The sequence below is a fragment of the Parasteatoda tepidariorum genome, chromosome 4, assembly GCF_982258835.1.
Source record: "Parasteatoda tepidariorum strain Cologne lab strain chromosome 4, Ptep-v5.0, whole genome shotgun sequence".
In the NCBI taxonomy this organism is placed as follows: Eukaryota; Metazoa; Arthropoda; class Arachnida; order Araneae; family Theridiidae; genus Parasteatoda; species Parasteatoda tepidariorum.
In genome coordinates this window covers 92,343,366-92,364,350 of record NC_141758.1, presented here as the reverse complement: position 1 = coordinate 92,364,350, position 20,985 = coordinate 92,343,366, and the positions used below count along the sequence as shown (strand labels likewise).

At 29.0% G+C, this 20,985-nt stretch overlaps 1 protein-coding gene across 2 annotated transcripts; it reads left to right on the top strand.

The window, feature by feature from the left end:
• Nucleotides 1–3,614: 3,614 nt before the first annotated feature.
• On the top strand, nt 3,615–13,190 carry LOC107447780 (facilitated trehalose transporter Tret1). Of its 2 annotated transcripts, none has more exons than XM_016062794.4 (3): nt 3,615–4,013; nt 8,529–8,730; nt 11,831–13,190. In XM_016062794.4, the coding sequence occupies exons 2-3, from the start codon at nt 8,538–8,540 to the stop codon at nt 13,030–13,032; spliced, it is 1,395 nt and encodes a 464-aa protein (XP_015918280.1). In that variant the 5' UTR covers nt 3,615–4,013; nt 8,529–8,537; the 3' UTR covers nt 13,033–13,190. The 2 variants fall into 2 exon arrangements, with proteins under 2 accessions (XP_015918280.1, XP_071038753.1); XM_071182652.2 differs by having other exon boundaries at nt 3,725–3,840.
• Nucleotides 13,191–20,985: the final 7,795 nt, after the last annotated feature.

Below are 20,985 nucleotides of genomic sequence, written 5' to 3'. Positions count from 1 at the left end.
TTATCCTTGCGTTTCATACTAGGTTTATCATGCATGTTGCAAATATTGATGAGTCACGCTGTCATAAAACTATAAATGAAATTTCATCTAGAAAGGGTCGGCCCAGTTTGAGCTCCATCCTAAGCACACTTCTCTTCAAATACAATTAATTCATATATAAAATGTAGCAAATCAAAATTGAAACATAATTTATTGATTACCAGTTAACCTCACTATTTTCCTTATTAATAAGCAATGAAAACTCACCACTCATGCTCTAAGGAAAATCTTTTTCAATGGTGCATTAGAGTTCAAACAGCGATTTTAAAAATGAACAATTAAAAATAAATAATAAAAAGTACTGTTAAATTAATGGGGTAATGCTTTTTCATTCTATGCATGAATCATGGGGATAAGTATAGGCTTACTGTTTGCGGGTTGCAGCCCAAGAATAGTCAAAGGGTCATCTAAGAAACGACAAAAATAAATAAAATATTTCTATGCTACAAATTTGAAAGGTGTAGAAGAATGTTGCAGTCAATAAAAAATATTTCTTTTGTAATTCTTTGAGATCACATATCACAGGTCAAAGGCCTAATCAGGTTGCTTTGAAAGTTAACCTAGACTCAGAAAGTCATATAAGGTATCAAATGAAAGGTCTATTGCAATGGTGTTTCAAATCTTTTCTTAAACACCATTTACTTTCTTCTAAAGTAAAAAAAAAGTAACTTATAAAGTAAAGTTCTTAAAGTAACTTTTTTTAAGTAAAAAAAAAAAGTTGTAGTTATTTATATGCATGCAAGTCAGGGTTGGGTTTTTGACGTCAAAAAGTGGTTTTTGACATGACAAGGGTATAATACTGGTTTAAACCGTCAAAAACTGAAGTTTGCCAAGAAAATATATAAACTTCAAAACTACCATCAGTTGCCATGCATTATATTGAAATTTAATTATACTATAGGTAATCAGCAGGTTTTAAAATATTTTTTAATTAAAATTAAGGTAAAATAACAGATTTAAAATCTCAGAAATTTTTATTCAAATGCATGTGCAGAAAAATTTTGCACAAAAATTGTTTAAATATTTATATTTAAAAAAATTTTTTTTTTCTTTTTGATACTTAAGAAAATTAAAAGTTTATTACTATGCATTTTTGACATATAAGGAACATATAACTAATATTTATAAGGAACTTACAAGTTATGTTGTATAAATACAAACTTGATATAAGATACAAGCGTATAAAAAATTTTTTTAATGTTATACCGAATATCTTTATTATCCAGTATGTTAATTTGAATTTAAAAGTAGTTATATTTATGAATAATGATAAATATAATTCATATTGTTTATTATATTTATTTATAATTATTACACTTATCATTTTAAAACAATTTTTATCTCTTAATTTTTTTTTCTCCACTTGTATTAAGAATACAAATAATGCATATCTTGAAAGCAAGAAGTAATTATTCAACAGCTGAATATTTAGATATTCAACAAAACTATATCGTATTCAGCAAAATGAAATTCACAAGTATTTGGATAAACTAAATTTTCAGCATAGTAAATGAATAGGCTGAATATACTGTAAATCGACACTAACTACTCTGTGTATTTAACAGAAAGCACTTAAATTTGTATTGTCTTATGTTAAAAAGATTATTAAGAAAATTTAAAAGAATATTAAAAAGATTTTTCTTTAAAAGAAGATGCCTAATGTACAAAACTGCTAATGTTTATCTTTAAAAATGTCTAATTTTTAGTATAATCTATACTATACACTAAATTTGGTTATAAATAAATTTCTTAATAATATCACTGCAGATTTTCAATAACACATGAAAATGAATACATAATATTACAAAAGATGTGACTTTTCAAAAGTACAAGATTTTGGTTACTATTCAAAATATAAGTGTTTCTTCAAAATTTTAAATTTATTTTTTCTAGAACATATTTTAGAAACACTATCCTTTAAAAAATATATAAATTTTATGTATTAATTAAATTTCACATATGAATATAGGTTTTTGACAGTGAGGTTTTTGACGTGACGGTTTAAACCATGGTTTAAACTGTCAAAAACTGTCACATGTCAAAAACCTGCCAACCCTGATGCAAGTTAGTGGTTTTTTCAATGAAAATTTTATTTTTTCAAGTGTTTATAACTTGGACAAATTTCAAATTAAAAACTGTTCGAATTGTTTACTTTATCATGTGTGCATGTTCCACCAAATTTCATTAAAATAGTAGGGGGGTCAGCTCAAAAGTGATTGATCTGTTGTGGAATGACTCATTATGAAATTTTTCCTTTGCTAATATTTCCTTCTACTTATTATATAAATATAATTCAAACTTTAAAGGATCTTTTTGATTGATAGTTTCTAAATCAAAAAATAAAAAATTTTACTCTTATATGCTTCAAATATAGATTTTTATATATTTATTATTAGATTGTTACAAAATTGTTTTTCTAATAAGGCAGTGGTAAGTTTAAAAAAAGCAACATTTTTATACTAGCCACTTGATGCACATTTGACCTAACTCTTAATACACAGCAGTAAATATGTAATCAAAAATCTAATCTATCATCATAAAAGTAAGTAGTCAACTATTCGAAAATAAATTTCATGTAACATGAATTTTTTTCATTTCCAATATTATTGTTATTTCCACAGAATTTTTATCATTTCAATATTATTGTTTATCATGATGTGCTTAGATTCACAAATATATTATTACTTTTCATTACTTCCAAATAAATATAGAATAATTGATAACCACATAAAAATTTTATCGATAATTTTTAATTCTTGCCATAGTTTTATTAACTAGCCATAATTTTATTTTATTAAAACTGCTCGTGACAAATTCATTTATAAAATGTTATAAGTAGAAACACTTTTAATGTCGAATAAACATAATATATAAACACTTAAACATCAATTTGAACTTTACTGCAGAATTATTTTTTATGTTACAATTACAATGCTTAATAATTAAGTACAAATGTTAGGAAATATGCATAGGATGATTAGACATTACATGGCATAATTATTCTTTTAATTTAGATCCGAATCTTCTTTTCCTTACAACAGAACGTAAGAAAATTATATAAATATTGCAGCTAAGCTTTTAAAAGAGAATACCTAATTTAAAAGTATTTAAGAGCACCCGTTAACATACTCTTAATATCAAAATGACATAATTTTATTTAAAAACAAATAATAAACATAGCAAAGAAAACATTCATTTTTATTGTTACATTTATAAATATCTAAAAATTCGAAAACATTTTCGCCTAATTTCTTTTTTAAACACAAATCTCCTCTTTTCCAGTGTCTGTTTACGAAATAAATGTAAACACAATCCATCAATGAACCAATTGTTTCATCACACCAAGTACGAGATTACGCGAGAACATAGACTGGCGTGCACAAAATTATTGAAATTATTATTTTAATTCACAATAAACGCGATAACTTCCCAAATTCTTGCAACCATGAGTGATAGTCAACAGCCAATCACAGTGCGAAAAGCCCATTGATCCGACGTTATCATCTCCTTGTTGCCATTCTGTAGTAGAAACTATGGTTTAAAATTAGTTACCAATTCCTTAAAAGATAGAGACCCACAATCCAGCACTTGGCGCATAAGAGAGTAACATTTCACTTATTGATGAGGATTCTGTAAGCTTCAAGCTTAAAAATGTCAATCACATGAGTGTAGTTGTTTCTTTTGTTCTCATTTCTCATTCTGACGCTCTTGACCTTGACATCTCGTATTAAAAAAAATAAATAAACGAAGCTGTGATGTACTTTATGGTTTTTGCATTCATGACATTATTGTTGTAATGAAGTATTGGATTGTGTATTATTTGTTTTAATCGATATTCAAAAGATATTTTTGTTGTTCAATACATGCAATTTTACATTTAAATTTTTAAGTTTCCTCTTCTAAACTGCATTTCGTATTTCTAGATGTTTCGTTAAATAAACATTTCACTGTCTCACTAATATTGCCTTTCATAAGTAAGTTTATATGCATGTACATGAAAGCTTTTGTCTCATTAAATTCTCGAAACATATTTACTTTAAAAATATTTGATAATATTTTTAAAGTAGTTTTACTCCATAAATATTTAGTTATTTCTCTTAATTTATAAAGTAGTTTTGCTCTATAAATATTGGTTCCTCCTGCAACCAACTTATGAAACAGTTTTACATCCTTATTACAATCTTGAATATATTTACTTGGTTAAGCATTTTTAGGTAAAAAAATTGTTTCTTCTTTAGAGTTGAAAAGTCCCTTTGGTCACGTCTTATAATGATCTTCAAGTCATTACTCCATTTTAAAAGTAACTAGTATTATGACACTTGCACTATATTATTCCTAAAAATGTCATAAATTTTTTGTGTAGACAAAAAAAAGTTCGTTCTTAAAATACAAGACAATGATACAATTTAGCCCCTAAGCTATGCCCATCTGATTAAAAAATAGGAATAATTGGTATATTTGATGTTTTATGAATAACAATTTAGAAAATAAGTCTACTGATTAAGGAATTAAAACACTCATAAGAACCAATTATTCTAATTTAGATAATTGTAAGTATGTAGTGTTGCTTTGTCTGTTTATTTTTAATAATTTATTTTAGCTTCGTTTTTCTTTAGTTTTCTTTTTCTGAACCTTAAAATTCCGGGTATAGCTTCGAGCAAAAAATATTCACATTTTCGATCTGCACTTCCTTATTTTCACATTCCTAAAACTGTTGAAAAATTTTAATAATAGCATTATTTTTAAATTTAGTTTTAATTTAAAGAGCTTTATTGTTATACTTTGTACTTATTAATTAATTAAGCTTATTACCTGTTTGTGAACATTTTGTTTGATTTAATCTGCTTTACATGTTTTGTAGAAATATTGCTTAAATGTTTCATAGTTTTAATCCAAGGTCATTCATAAAATTATAAATTAAGCATATATTTTTCTCCATTATATAACTATTAGCTATTTCAAGATCTACTGTAAAATTTTATATATGATATATATATCAGACGGGTATAAAAGCAAACTATCTGACAAAATAAACTTATTGGAATGTTCGGAAAAGAAAAATTTTTCTGGTTGAAATTCCTATTTCTATAGATATTTAGTTTTTCTGTAACTTGAATGAGGTTGGTTCAATTCTACGTAACTAGTATCAGTTAATTTAATAGTGTTCTTGTTAGAAATTATGCTAATTAGAATTGGCTCTTATAAATATGATAACTCTGTTGAAAAATGATGATTTTCATGCTGTTACTTAATGTTTTCATCACAGAAAAAAATGGGTGAGAAATTCTCACTCTTTCTCAAAAACAGGGTGAGATTTCAAAAAGTTAAGTGAGATTTCTAAAAATTTTTAAAAAAAACACACACACACACACAAAGAGACTTGGAAAAAGAATCATTTCTTTAATTATAATACATTTTTAACATCTTCTAATTTTTAAAGCATTGAATGTTTTTGCTGCTCATCATATGGAAAATGTTCTACATCTACTTTTTCATCAGCTATTCTCTTTAGGTTGCTCAAATGCGTATTTGTTTTGTTTCGATTGTTTCTTCCCATATTTGTTTCCTTTTCATTCGTCCATTTCGGAGTAGAAGATATTGCCTTTACAAGGTATTTGTCCATCTTACATTAATGCTCAAAAAATTTGAACGTCTTACATGAAGAAACCTTACCTACGGTAAGCATGTAGTTGCAGAGAAATGCGTTCTGAAAGAGGTTCCGTGATTCCAAGGGATGGTGTTCTGTTGTTCTTAAAGGTTCTGAACAATACTGGTAAATAGGGAAGTTAGATAATAAGGCAGATGTTGAAAATAATGAAGGATCCAGAAAGAAAAGTGAAATGGATTTTATTGTAAATGGCGCAATGAGAAATTCGTGAATTCTGAAATTGGCTTATAGAATGCACGAATTTCTCGAGGTAATCATTTTTTAATGCGAGAAAAGAAAACAATATGCGAGATTCTCACGTTCTCTCGCTATAGTGAAAACACTGTTATTTAACAGTAGTGATAGTTTCTTTTATTTCTATTTAAAGAAGATTGAACTTCTCTTTAAAGTTTCTTAAGTTAGTAATAATTAAAGCTGAATGCTGTAAAAGCACAAGAAAAACTATTTTATTTAATCTAGATATCTAGAAGAAAATTATGTGTCTCTAGGGAAATTATTTATCTTTTTTAAAATTACTCAGTAGAACTCCGGTTTTATATTCTCCATTTTGTAGGGTCAGCTGGGTATGAAATCAAGCTTTTTTCAAAAAGGTTTTTAAAGAAGGTTATCAAACCATTAACTTTACTTTAACGTAAATTTCGATGCATTTTGTATACAATGGATTCATTTAGATTAAAAGTGAAGCATAACTTATCAATTTTGTTTGATTGTTTTCTTACAGTAATGCATTCAAAAGAATATGTTTTGATATAGGTACTTTATCCTACTCTGGTATAAAGTGGGTTTAGTTTTAAAGTTAGTATATATTTCATTAAAAAACATATGTCCATTTTATATACTTGAACATATGCAGTATATTATTTTAAAAACAAAAATACTCTTAAATAAATGTATCTTGATTATATTATTCTTAATTATACTATTGTGGTGTTTGATAGCTTATTTGATGTAAAAAAAGAACATTCTTCTTTATTGAACATTCTTTAATATTTAATAATTTTCAGCTATTATATCAGGCGGACTATCTCACCACAATAGAATAGTAATTTATCTTAAACCAGATGTTTATTTTGTATACAGTTATGCTCTTAGAATGTGTTTCTATAAAACTAAATAAGTTAAAATCAACAGAAATTGAATTTAGGTATGGAAAAGCAAAATAATGGTAAAATAGAATAAATTTATTTTTAGAAACGTAAAAAGAATCGCCTGTTGACGCCAATGATGATTACTTAAGTGGAAATATTAGCCATTTGGTAGCCAGACAACATGCACAAAAAGTCTATGTACATGTACTATTTAGCTACGTATATGTACTAAAAATAATTGATAAACCTACTATTTATTATTTTAAGAGAAATATAAAAAATAGCCATACCATTTTTATGTGAATGATGTTTAATTAATTATGGTTTAATAGTTACGAATGACTACTAGACATGGTACTAATTGGTTTAGGAGGTACTATGCTATTTATTGCCATGCTATTTATTGTTGCCTTATGATGCCTAATTTTAGTAATACACAACTAATAATATTATGAAAATTGTTGTCTTAATATGTAACAAAACCATTAATAGAGGTACAAAGTATTATAATAGTATGTTTGGTACCTATTAAAACTGCATCAATACTGTACAGCTTTATTATTGGAGGAATGCATTTTTATTGCCCCTCAAAAGTAGCATAATTGCTAGAAACATAAGCACCAGAAAAAAATGATGGAAATTGACAGGGGAGGGCGGTGGGTGGTTCATACACAAAGCAAATCAGAAAATTTAGTTTTTGAATTCCTTTTATAGTCATACAGTTTTTAAATTAATAAGAATTATTCAATTTTTTAAATAAATTAAATACAAATAAATAAATGGTAGATAAAAATTTAAGATATAACCGAAGAAGCAAAAAAAAAAAAAATTTTTGTGCCAATCAATTGTCTTTACAAGCAAGCATAAGAGTTAGTAGAAACTTTACTAAACCTTTCTAAAAGAATAAGAAAACCTTAAAGATATGAAAAACATTAATAAGCATTAATATTACAGTATTTATATTTAAAAAAGATTTTGCAGGTTTAAATAATATTTTTGACGAACTAAGACTACTGCTGTTTAAAAGTTATGACGTCTAGTTTTTGATCTGTTTTCATACAATGTCATTTTTAATGGGAATTTAATGTCTTTCTCAGTAACTATCATAACAAACGCTTTTAATGTTAAATCTGAAATCACTCATAAGCACATTTTTTCTTCTCCAAAATGATTATGCTGCTGTTCTATCCCTGTATTTTGGTAATATTTTTAATTGTATAATGTGTATATTATATTGTTATTTACCCTTATCATTCTTCGCTTTAAAAAATTTTGTTTTCAAGTTACAATGTAGGGCTATAATCAGACAATTAAAATATTTTTTTGTTACTTCAGTATAAAATATAGATACTTACTAAAGCTAACACAGAAGAGGAAAGAAATATCCTTACAAGGCTTAGCTAAGCCTAAACATATACCCGCTTTACCCTATTTAATATTCTTAATTTTGTTTTTTTGCCCCAATTTTACAAACATTTGCATTGTAAGTATCGAGAGGGATATTTTTGCCACTGTATCTAAAAGCAAAAAACATCTAAAGATTGCACATTTTTTCTAGTAGTACATCTCATAACTGTCTATTTTTATGAAATATTCTTAAATTGTTTTTTCCCCGATTTCAGTTTATCCCGCTTTGTGTCTTTTTTTTTATTTTTAAGAAAATGTAAAATTGGGGTTCCACCGTATATATTTTTTGTAAATGTATATGCATAATGTAAATTTTTTAATTTTAGATTCTCATAATGGAAAACAGAAAAGTATTTTTAGTGGCATCAGCAGCTCTTATGAATGCTGTCACTGTTGGAATTGCCTCCACGTATTCTTCTGCAGCCACTGAAAATATGAAAAATGGTAAATTGAATCCTAGCGATGTGGAAGTTTCATGGATTGGCAGCATTCTTCCTCTAGGAGCTATTTTAGGAGGATTAATTGCTGGTATATTTAATTTTTTTTTAATGATTTGGAAAAAAATAAAAGAATTATTTAGAAATATTTACTTCTTTAGTGGTTTTGTTTTTTATCCATAGATTATACATTCAAACCCCGCTATAGTGAACACAGTTTATAGTGAACTCCCGGATATAGTGAACAAATTGTGCGCCCCCGTACCTTGCTACTCACATATAATGTTATTTTTTTGTGGATATTGTGAACTGAAAAAAGAGAGGCAGTTGGATGTTATGAACTTTTTTCTGTCTTCGGCTGATTTATTTTCCTCATTTTTTTTGTAATAATTTTGAAATTTCTACTTCAAAATAAATACATATACAGATTTTTAAAACCATTTATTGTATGGAATGTAGCAATAAGCATTTATCTGGTTTGCTTCATTATTGAATTGCATTATTTAATTGGTTCAGCATTCAAAGAAGCTGCAAACTTCCTGTATCTGGACAAATGCTTCAAGTCAAAGCCGATGAATTTGCTAAGCGATTTGGTGATACTACTTTTATGTGCTCGAATGTCTGGTTAGACAGGTTTAAAAAGCGGAATTAGATAAATTCAAGAAAAAATATTGGAGAGTCGGGAGGTGTTTCTATATCTGATGTTGAGGATAGCTGACCGGCTAAAGATTAAAAAAAAATTTTGGGTGCACGAGACGAAGCATAATAAAAAATAAAAGTTAACACATTTTTGTTGTATTATTTTTCAGTAATTTTTGTATTTCATTTTATTGGTCAGTTATTCAAATGATGCGTAATAAAAGGGGGAGGAGTTTGGAACTATTAGTTAAAATTGTTTTCGGAACGGTTATAGTGAAGTCCCAGTTATAGTGAGCCAACCCCCCATTATAGTGAAATTAAGTTCATTATAACGGGGTTTGACTGTATTTTCTTATTTACATTTTACTCATGCATGATGAGAAAATATTAGCACCTTAAAACTAATGTTAGAGACTCAATTTAAAAAATAATTATAATGAGAGGGAAAAGAGATCCACAATCTTAGATATGTCGGTACAAAGCGAACCAAAAAAAACTTTTCTCTTGATCCTGTAACTGTCTCATATATGAAATTAAAAAACAGAAATTATTTTTTGCTATATTTTGTAAAAATGAGTCTTTGATGTAGATCAGCTTTTCTAAGAGTATTGGATTGTAACCATTTTGTTTTGTTAAAATTTTTGTCCTGTTGGTTTTTCATGAAGTGTAATTACTTGCAAATAAATTGGGGGGGGGGAAATCTAAAATTAAAAAGGTACATGAAAGAAACTCATTTAAAATACCAATCACAACTATTACTTTAATTTTATATATTAAATCAGGGCTCGAAAAAACTCAGATATTTTACCCGTCCCCGAGGACGGCTTGTCCAACAATGTACCCGTCCTCCTTTGAAACTAACCCGTCGCATCTAAATAAATAAAAATATTATTTTTTCTTATTTATTACAAACATTTATATAAATTACACAATGAATTAGTAGCTACTACGATTACATTATACAGTAATAAAATAAACATTAGGTTACTAATGGTAAAACCTAGTATTTCTTTTATGAAATAATTTAAATGACAAAAGTCAAGTTATCTGGAATGTCAATTTATCCAAGGGTACTGCGTTTTTTAAATGAATCAAATATGACGTTTGCCAGTTCCACAATCAAGCCTATGATTTACCGAGGTTTCTGCACAGAAATCTGAAAGGGTTTTTCCATGTAGGTGGATGTTCATAATTGCGTTTAACGCTTACGTAATGTGTTTTTTTGTAAGTTCATTGCTGAAAAGTCCCTTTCAACTGCTGCAGTATTCCTAGACGGAAAAAACATCAATCCACCATGCGCAGTATGCTGCTGTACGGGATTTCTAGATTAGAGGGTCATTTTAAAAGTGAGGCGCTAGACTCTTGTAAGATAACAAAAATTGAAAGTGTATCACAAACATTAACGGACGTCTGATTCGAGAAATCCGTTTTCCGCGGAAAATTTTTGACCGCCGAGGACAGGCGGTTTTTTGAGCCCTGTAGTAAATATAGATAAATAATTATGTATTTTAATTAAATAATCACGTAATTCTGTTTTGTCTGCTTGCTGTGTAGTGTAATTATTTTTAAATTTGTACAATTGAATTGGGGAAAAAAATTGAAAATATAAAAGTGCTTAAAAGAAATTCTTTAAAAGTTCCAATCACAATTATTACATGTAGTAGTTAGTTTCATAACAACTTATTTTTCTGAAAAATCATAAACTTTAATTGTAATTAATCTTCTTACTGTGCTTCGCCTGATTTATTTACATTAAATTAATTTATAGATAAATAATTAAGTAATTTTATAAATTTATTTTGATAATCTCCTCCTTACAAAAAAAAAAAAAAAATTATACATGTTCTAGAAATGAATTTTTTTTTCTTTAAAATGTAAATGCACCCTCATTGTTATGATTAAAGCTTTGAATTACTTATTTTAGCCCCAACATGGTATTTTTTCTAATATTTGTGACCCACAAGTAATTTAGTTCTGTGTTAACTTCATTGTGAGTTTTTGATAAAAAAAAAATTTAGAAATAAATGATATTTTAAATAACATTAATAAAATATTTTCAGTGTGAGTATGCCCCTTGTAACAAAGTGTTGTGTTACAGATCTTTTAAATGAAATTCTAAAATTTGCAAATCAGTTTTCTTAAGGATTAACAATTTTTTCATGCCTTATATTTAATATCACCGCTTCCTTGTTTACCAGTTTCTAGCTCTGTAGTTTGCTAATTTAAAATATGTTTTTACTTAATCAATAAAGTTATTTAGAGATTGTGCCAAGGAACTTGAGATTGATACTAAGTTAAGAAAATCTGCTTTAATTAATCACATAAAAGCATTTCTAATATAAACTGATAATTAATATCATTTTTCTTTTTTAAATTGTTTAATCTTTTGTATGTTTTTGTTTTTGAACAATATATTATTTTTTGCTTTATATATATATATATTGTCATAGTGCGTCTTTTTGTACTTTTGTATTCTACCATTCTCGATAAATTTTGATACATTACAATATTCCACATCCTTTGTAAAAACTTTCCCTTTTCTTTAAATTTAGGTTATTTGTCTGACAGAATCGGCAGAAAAGGAGTCATGCTTTATCAATCTTTAATCCTTGTCTTGGGCTGGCTGTTTATTGCCTATGCACCTAATCTAATGTTTGTTTACATTGGCAGATTTATGACTGGCATATGCTGTGGATTAATTTGTGTTGTAACTCCCATGTATGTTATTGAAATATCTACAGCAGAGATGAGAGGCAACCTGGGTTCAAGATTTCAATTATTCATCTGTAAGGGCATTATAATTTCATCCATTCTTGGAGTCTTTCTTCCATGGCAATGGTTTGCCATTGCAGGTGCTGTTGTTGGAGTTTCGGCACTGTTATGTGTTCTCTTCATCCCAGAATCCCCACGTTGGCTTGTACTTCAAAATAAACAGTCTGAAGCTGTAGAAGCTGTAAATTTCTTGTATGGTAGTACTGGTGCCTCGTCTGTAAACCAGCTAGTTAGCGAAAGTTTAAACATAGAATCTTCCTCTATTGCGCTTCATGAAATACTTCACCCAACATTTTATAAACCTGCTTTCTTGTCGATCATTTTAATGATTTTTCAACAGTTTTCTGGTTCGAATGCCATCCTTTATTATACTGTGTCTATTTTCAAGCAAGCTGGTAGCTTCATTAATCCGGTTTTTTCAAACTTGTTGGTTGCTGTTGCTATGTATATTTTCACCCTAATTGCCACTTTTTCCATGGATGTCATTGGAAGAAAGAAGGCACTATACCTATCTGGTATGGTTACTGCAATATCGCTAAGTGCTATGAGTGTGTATTTACTTGTAAGTTCCCATGACAACAAATTCAAATCCAACTTTAGCTTTATGCCACTGGTGTGCTTAATAATATACATTGCTGGTTTTTCATTGGGCCTTGGTCCTATTCCTTGGCTTATGATGTCTGAAATGTCACCCGTGAGAGGTCGGGGCATAATTTGTGGGCTTGGGACTGCATTTTCTTGGTTCTTCGCATTTATAGTTACGAAAACATTTTTACAGATTGAAGATCTTGTTGGAAACATTGGAGCATATTGGATATACTCTGGATTTTGTTTGTGTGTTTGTTTCTTTGCATCTTTCTTTCTTCCTGAAACCAAAGGTCGAACTTTAGAAGAAATAGAAAACCATTTTGCAGGAGGGGAATCTCGTTTACAGCGATTGCAGGAACTTTCAAATGAGAGGTATTCTGATTTGGAAGGTTAAAAGTATTAAGACAATATATTAACTTATAGAAACTATTTTGGTAATATACACCCTTTTGTTCATTTTAATATAACTATACTTGTAGTAAGAATTCTGTGTTATAATGTGTGTTTTTATTTATACTTATTTAAATTGTAAATAAAGCTGTGTTCATTGTATGTGTTATATTCTTGTTACCTCTAGAATTCCTTTTAAATTACTGTGTGGTATATGATTATTTCATTTAGTTCTAATTAGAAAAACAAGATTCTGGTTTTGATAAAGTTTATTTGAACTGAACATTAATAAAAATTATCAACTAATCAAAACTGTTTTGACATGATATTCATAGAAATACATAGTAATAACTGCTAAAATTAACTAAAAGATTTTATGTAAATTTTTAAAAATAAAATATTTTAAAAGGATAAATAATATGGTTGTTTGTTATATATGACTGATTAGCTAGAAAATTAATTTTTTTTCTTAAACTATAAACTATTTACTTGGCAATTATGCAAAATTAAAGAAAAAAACGTTAAAAAAAATTATTTTTTATTAAACAAATTTTTTTAATACATAATTTCAAAATTTCTTTGACGCATAAAAAGATTTTAAATTTGATCAAACATTTAATTCTATTTTTTTAGGAAACTGAATTTATTCATTTTGTGTGTAAATTTATAGGTTGTTTCAGAATTAAATTATTGAAAAGCTTATTGAGAAGAGATTCTGAGTGATATTTTAGGGAATTTTGAATCATCATCTTTACAAAACAGAACTGCAGTTTTTAATGAGAAAATATATTTACCAAATATTTTTTCCCATTAAAGACTTCTTTTAATTGTTAAGTTATAAACATACATTTCACACTAAAAATTAAGCTGTATACATACATTTGATACTTTAAATAAAGTTGTATGTATACATACAACTTTATTTAAGCAAATACTTTATTGTTAAACTTTAACAACACTTTATTTAAACAAATACTTTATTGTTAAACTTTAACACACAACTTTATTGTATAAAGTTGTACATACATTTGATACTTTAAATAAAGTTGTATGTATACATCTGTCTGATCACAATCTTTTTTTAATGTCACTTGGGGTACCTTTATCAACTAAATTCCTAAATTGGTCTGTTGCCTTAAAAACAAAATTAATTAAATACTTTTAGGCCCTTTTGCATCAAGTGTATATGAAATAATATATAGTGTAATTTATAAATATTTTTTTTTGTTTGTTAGTTGATTCCAGCTATAAAGTAAGTGCAAACATGTATAAAATCTTCCATTCGTCTAGTTCGTAATTTTTAACACATTTATTAAAAGAAAGTAGATACTTTTCAGATGCTTATTAAAAGCATGGAATAGTGATGAATTGTTTTAATAATAATTATAGTTGATCTGTTTAATAGATCGAGGGAAAATTAGCTTTCTCACTCTTAGTTACAGGGGTGAATGTTAAAATGTTAATTAATGCATACTTGAACTTAAAAAAGTTAAAAGACAGAATGTGAATATTAAACTGGGAGAAAGAGCGTTTCGTTTAGAATAATACATAAAGAAAAAGATTTACAGAAAAGGAATAACGTAAAAAGATTAGTAGAAGCTTTTTATGTTCCATATTTATTTATTATTATAATTTTTTTTTTTAAAAAAAGGCCGTATTTCGAACTTAAAAACTATTTAATCTATTTCATTCAATCGAATTGCGAATGCAGCCAGCCAAATAGTGCATTATAAGGTTGGTCGAAAAATAAATCGGTTGAATATTTGCTATTTTTCCAAAATCAATCGGTATATTCCTACCTACACTGAATTAATAAAAAGTATTTATCAATTAATATTTTAAACTATTTAAATTTCTTGAGTTAATTTCGTCATAGGTTATCTTTATATAAATGCAAATTCTATGACCCTGTGTTTGTTACACTAAAAACAGTAAAAATTCATAGAAGTATGCATTAGTTTTTAACGTCGTCGATAATAATGAATGTCGATTTCAATAATAGGCTGTTAAGAGAGGAAATAAAATTGAATGATAAAATATACAGTACAACAAAATGCATATTCTTTTGAGGTGTGCATCAGAAATTCTAAAAGTAGCAGACGAATTTTTATTTTGTTAAAAGAAATATAACTTAGGGATTGATGGTCTCTAACCATGGGTAAAAGCGAGACCGAAAAGAGGAAACGCTGGCAGTAAAACATTCTCAGTCTATTTTTCGGAAGGAGTAAATCTCTTTTCTTCGTCAAACTTCTCTACAATATCTACTTTTTCATGGAAAAGAAGCAGTTTTATGTATATGCTATAATTACATATAAAAAAAATCTTGGTAGTTACAGAAATTTAAATTTTCTAGGAAAAAAAATGCTTAAATGAAATGCAATTCATACCAGTTTTTGCTCTTTTCTGTCTTGGTTGGATAGGTTTTCAACCTTGTGATCAGGGCCCGACATAGGCCAACACCTCCTAGAAAAGAGTAGGCCTCTGCACGGGTTACCATAAATATCCTTTAGTAGTCCAAACGTAATGACATATTTCGTATTTTCAACCACTGCGCAGCTTAGTACCCCGAACGTAATGACATCTTTCTTATTTTTCATCAACTGCACAGTTAACTTCGTCACATCGGACTACTAAATTGATCCGTGCTGAGGCCTTCAGACTTCTAGGAGGTGTTGCATAGGCCCTCTGCTTCACTACTTCAGTGATTAAAAATTGAACTTTATGGAGGTATTTAAATTTTTCACCTCATTATACTTATATAACAAGAAAATTGACTAGAGCTTAAATTAGCTATAATGCCCCCCCCCCCTCCAATGGTCCGACGAAATATCGTTCTGTCCATTTTATTGATTTTCAGACAATTCTATGCGATATTCCGATTGCGGTTTTCTGATTGTTAACTTTGTCATCTAGCTGCGCAAAATTCCTAGCCTTGCTCACATTAGGGCGGAATTCAGCTAAATTTTCCGAATTATGATGGCTCACTTAAGCTAATCAAAAGCCTGTATTTTTGTAAACATATCGCCTTTTGCTACATGTAAAAATGCGGGCTTTTGATTGTCCAAATTTGCCCATCGTAATTTGCGACAATTTAGCTAAATTCCGCGCTAGAAAGCCACGGATTTACGAAATATAGATTTTTTGTGTTAATACGATAGATTAATAAAGAAGCTAACAAAAAACTGACGGAATTTACACTGTACTGATATTTTGTTTAAAAAATTTCATTAATGAAGAAAACCTAACATAAACTTTCGATTCGATTTATGGTCCCCCTCCAAAGTGGGGCTCTGGGCAACAACCCCGTATGCCCCTGCCTTTGTCAGGCTCTGCTTGCGATACAAATAAATTTATTAGCAATATTTCTGTATTGCTATGTAAATAATGCATGGAATGACGTAAAACTATTGTTCTATGTTTTACTGTTTCACAACAATACAGAAAATAAGTAAAATTATATCGCCGAATTATTCTACTACCATCCATATCTTCCTCTTGCTTACTCCAAAATAATAAAAAGCAAAGCAAAATAATATCAGAAAATAAAAAATCTAATATTATATAGCATCAAAACTAAAGGAAAGTAATATTATGGCGAACGCTAGATAATATTAGTTTGCATAGAATCTAATATTATATTATGCAGAGCAAACAACGACCTCTTGTATCTTTCTAGCATTAGAAGTTGTTCAAGATAACGTTAGATTTTTCTGATGTTATCTAATATTAGATGCTACTTGGGAAGAGTTAAGATTATTAGAATAAAAGAAAGTGTAGTGTTGTACGTTATTCACTTTTCTGTATTAATACTAGATATAAATTGAAATATCTTCCATATTGCCCTTTTTTTTATATATTAACTTAAATAGTGGAAGGCTAGCATTGTTTAATTTTTAAGAAACTTACAATGGGTTAATCATAACATTTTGAGGGTCTTGAAAACTTTTCGGAATAAAGGACTTCTAACAACTTGCCCGTTTATTGGGATTACTGTATTCAATTGCCTTTTTGTTAACTCGTTTCTGTATTCTTCCTTTATTTCCTGTGACATAAATTCTTGCTCCCGTTCGACTTGATTTCCTTTAGTAAGCTTAATCGGAAGTATTTTATTTTATCTTAGAGCAATATATCCCCTTCCGGCAACTATGTCATTTAGTTTATTTAATAAACGAGCTTAAATATTTTGTCAGATTTCGGACAATGGTACATAATAAATGCCAATGCATTTTGATAGTAAGTTATTACAAAGAAATGCTACTTTAAATACGACAATATCCCTTTAAAAAAATAAAAAATGCGTTTGCTTTTTAACACCCATTTTTTCTCAATAAATTTTATTAATCTAAAATAAATCTCTAAGATTGAAGAAGAAAAAAGTAGTATCAATAAAAGTACAAGCACAAAAGAACAACTTTGTCCATAACAAAGCGGGCTACAACGGAAGATTTTGATAAGCACTTGCAATTATAAATATAATTTATTTGTAATTATAAATATAATTTATTATTGCATTTATTGTTCTGATAAATTATATTGTTCTCATAAATTTGACATTCATACTAGAAATGTTCAGAAATTTTTAATACAGGATGTTTCTCACTCAGAATTCTTGATAAATCTCCTTGATAATAAAAAATTAAGTGAAATTTATACATAAATAAGGTACCGCTAATAAATTTTTAAGCGAGGTACAAACAGAATCATTATCAAATTCTCACGAATAGCTATTAAAGAGACTTTAAATATCAAACCAAGTTTGATAAATAGATAAAATGTTTCTAGAAATGCCTTTAACCTCTTCTCAATTTTTTCAAGCAAACCAGCAGGCTTTAATGTTTTCATTCTTATTTTGATCATTCATGATTTTTTCGGTTTTGATATTGTTTTTCTCAATAAAATATTAATACGCGACCTAAAAACATATCTTAAGGAAGGTGATTAAAGAACACCCTGTATATTTTAGCATTAAATTTTCATAATAAACTTAAGTGCAACTAAAATTACTCGTCCTTTGAAACATTTTTTAAAATTCTTTTTATTAATAGACGAGGGCAATATTAATCTTTGCTCGCTTTGTTTAACAACCCCTTGCAAGCGACGTCAGGTGTGGGTCAGTCAACCAGGTTCGACATACATGGGTGACATAATTTGTCCATTTAAATCCGATCCTAAAATTTATTCAGAATGATAATAAACCCATGCGTTTAACTTAACTCTCTGACTGAACGGTATTTTTATTCTAAAATATTTTTTCCTCTCAAATATTATTTTTCTCTAAAATATTTGTCCTGTGTTTCACGTGTGACAGTCTGATGTCATTTGAAGCCTAGCGTTCCATCAAATACGAATTCAATAGGGGTCGGGAGATAGTCTGGCTGGTAGGGAGTTGGACCCACGTACGAGAGTTCATGAGTTCGATCCCCGTCGACCGAAGAATCCCTCTGTATTACTGGTGCACATTAAATTTGTCGGGGTCACAAAGTTTTTCCAAGTTCTCATAACAAATTAATGCGTAAGGGGTTACTGGAACAGAGATTGATCTGGTTCAGGTCAAAATTACGATCTGTGGATGGATGGTAGGTGTGTGAATGTGCCCACCCTGTAAAACGGGCTGTGACGTATGTTGTCTCCGGCTCACCTTCAGGGATGTTACTCAGACCGTCGCCAATAGTGCATTGTGTAGCTTTAGTGCTATGTAATTAAAAGTACCGCACTGTACCAGTTACAGATATCTGAATCTTCTAAATTAATTTATGATCATGTCGTGTTATTTTTTTCTGCCCATTGAGAATGTGCGAAATGATTTGACAACAATTTTCATTTCATAAAAAATAACCAATTGTTTTGCTAAAATGTAATTAATTGTTTTATGTGTTTCACGTGTGACTTTAGTATGATAGTCTGAAGTCATTTGATGCCTACTGTTCCGCCAAATAAGAACTCATTAAGGTCAACGTGGAATACTATTGACATCCACCAACACTTTCAAGAATTTATAGTTCCACCACGATCCGTGACATTCAGAGGGGTCAGTTTTCAATCCGTAACATTTTATTTTTTATTTTATAACTATCGTTGAATATCCAACCCAATTTTGTGGGTTTATGACTACTAATGTTCAACTCCACAGCATTTTAATTTTAAACCCAATCCTGAATTGGCGATCGAAATGGTCTGCAGGTGGCGTAGAGCGGAACTCTCAACTTATGGCAACACTTCGCATGTTTTCCCCATAAGCGTGTGGAGAGTCATAGAGAAAGGAAGTACGTTACATTTTCTCTTGATTTTCATATGGAGTAAAATCTTTTAAGTTGGAAAACTATATGGAACTAAAAACTACATTAAACATAGTTGTAAAGAAAAATATCAGGGAAATTTAAAAAAATATTTTTATGCAATAAAAAAGAAAATATTATGAAAAGAGTACCGTAGTACACTCCTATACAACTGAAAAGAGGAGGAGAGGGAAGGGAGAAGGGCCAAAGGCATGAAACCGGTCTCTCCCTAGATGACGTATTCGAGCGTTGCGATCGCCAATACAAGCGAACTCCTGGATCAAGAATTGGGAGAAATTTCCCTTCGTTGAGGACTTTTTGATAGATCTAACACGCATTTGTGTCACATAAAGGTCACAAACCTCCCAAAGTTAGCCAGATGGCAAGAGGACTCTAACCCATGATCCGTATACCACTAAGGATATTTTACGTCACTGTGATCGGTGTGAGCCTGATGCGGAATTCGTATCTACCGGCCATCGCTGAGATTTGAACCATGCTCACGTCATTGGAACGAGAATGCTCTGTCTGAGCCATCACGGCTAGAATCCGTAACATTAATATTTTAAGCGTTAAACAGACAGGAATAGCATGATTGGTAGGACGTCTGGCTCGTGCTCGTGAGTTCGAATTCCACCGGCTAATAATCCGGGCCTTGAAGTCCTCCAAACAAATCAGTACCTCAGTAGTAGTAAATTGGAAGTTGATAGATCTTTGGTTCAGGTCAAAATTACGATCTGTTGATGATTGAAGAAGCATGGATGGTTCCTCCCTGCAAAACGGGCTGTGATCTGCGTGTGGCTGAAGTCGTATTCTTGTTCATAGATGGCACCACTGAAAAAAAGAAAGGCACCTTTTTTTTCTTTCGGATTTTCATTATTTTTCTTTGTTCTGTAATTTTCTTCCATGTTTTCTCTTCATTTTGAACTTCCTCCGCAAATAAGTAATTTAAAATAACCATGGACAAATTCAAGAGAGCAATACCTATCAATATGGTTCAAGAGAGCAATATGGACATTCCGCTAATTTATTTAAAATGTGTTCTGACGTAAGTTAATATTATTTTGTAATATTAGAATGATCTTTCGCTAATATTTCTGAAATCTACTGTACTATCGACTACTTAGGCACCTTTGTCATCTGAGTCGGGTTCAATTCAAGAAGGTAATAAAAGACAAAAAATTAATTGCAGAGAATTTTTTTTTCCAAATATAATTCAATAAAACACAACGATTGAAAATACCATTTTCTTTAGAAAATGGTATTTTTAATCGTCAAGAAATAAATTATTAAATTTGAAAAAAATATATATATTACATTGGTTGTGTTTGGGAATTGCAATTTATCATTAAAAAAAAAGAAAACAAATTTTTTTTTTTGAAACACTAATGATTAATTTTGTAAAATGTATAAGTTGGGTAATTGTGATAAAAAAGAAAAGTCATAACAAACAAGAGAAAAGTAGTTTTTTTATTTGCAATGCAATTTTTTTCCAGATTATTTAAACTAACAACTATTTAAAAGATACTGTTACGAAAATTAACTACTACTTAACAAAAATAAATAATTAATAATCTAAGTTAGCAAGTTTAAAGTTTATTTCATGCATTCGACCTTTTTAATTCAAGCTTATTTATTGCACATCATTTTGATACTTATTGCACCTTTAAAATTAAAAGATT

Excerpts from the sequence above, each read along its gene's own strand:
- LOC107447780 (XM_016062794.4), top strand. The coding sequence starts at position 8,538 with ATGGAAAACAGAAAAGTATTTTTAGTGGCATCAGCAGCTCTTATGAAT. Across the intron at positions 8,731-11,830 it reads TTTAGGAGGATTAATTGCTG|GTTATTTGTCTGACAGAATC; the intron begins GTATATTTAATT and ends CTTTAAATTTAG.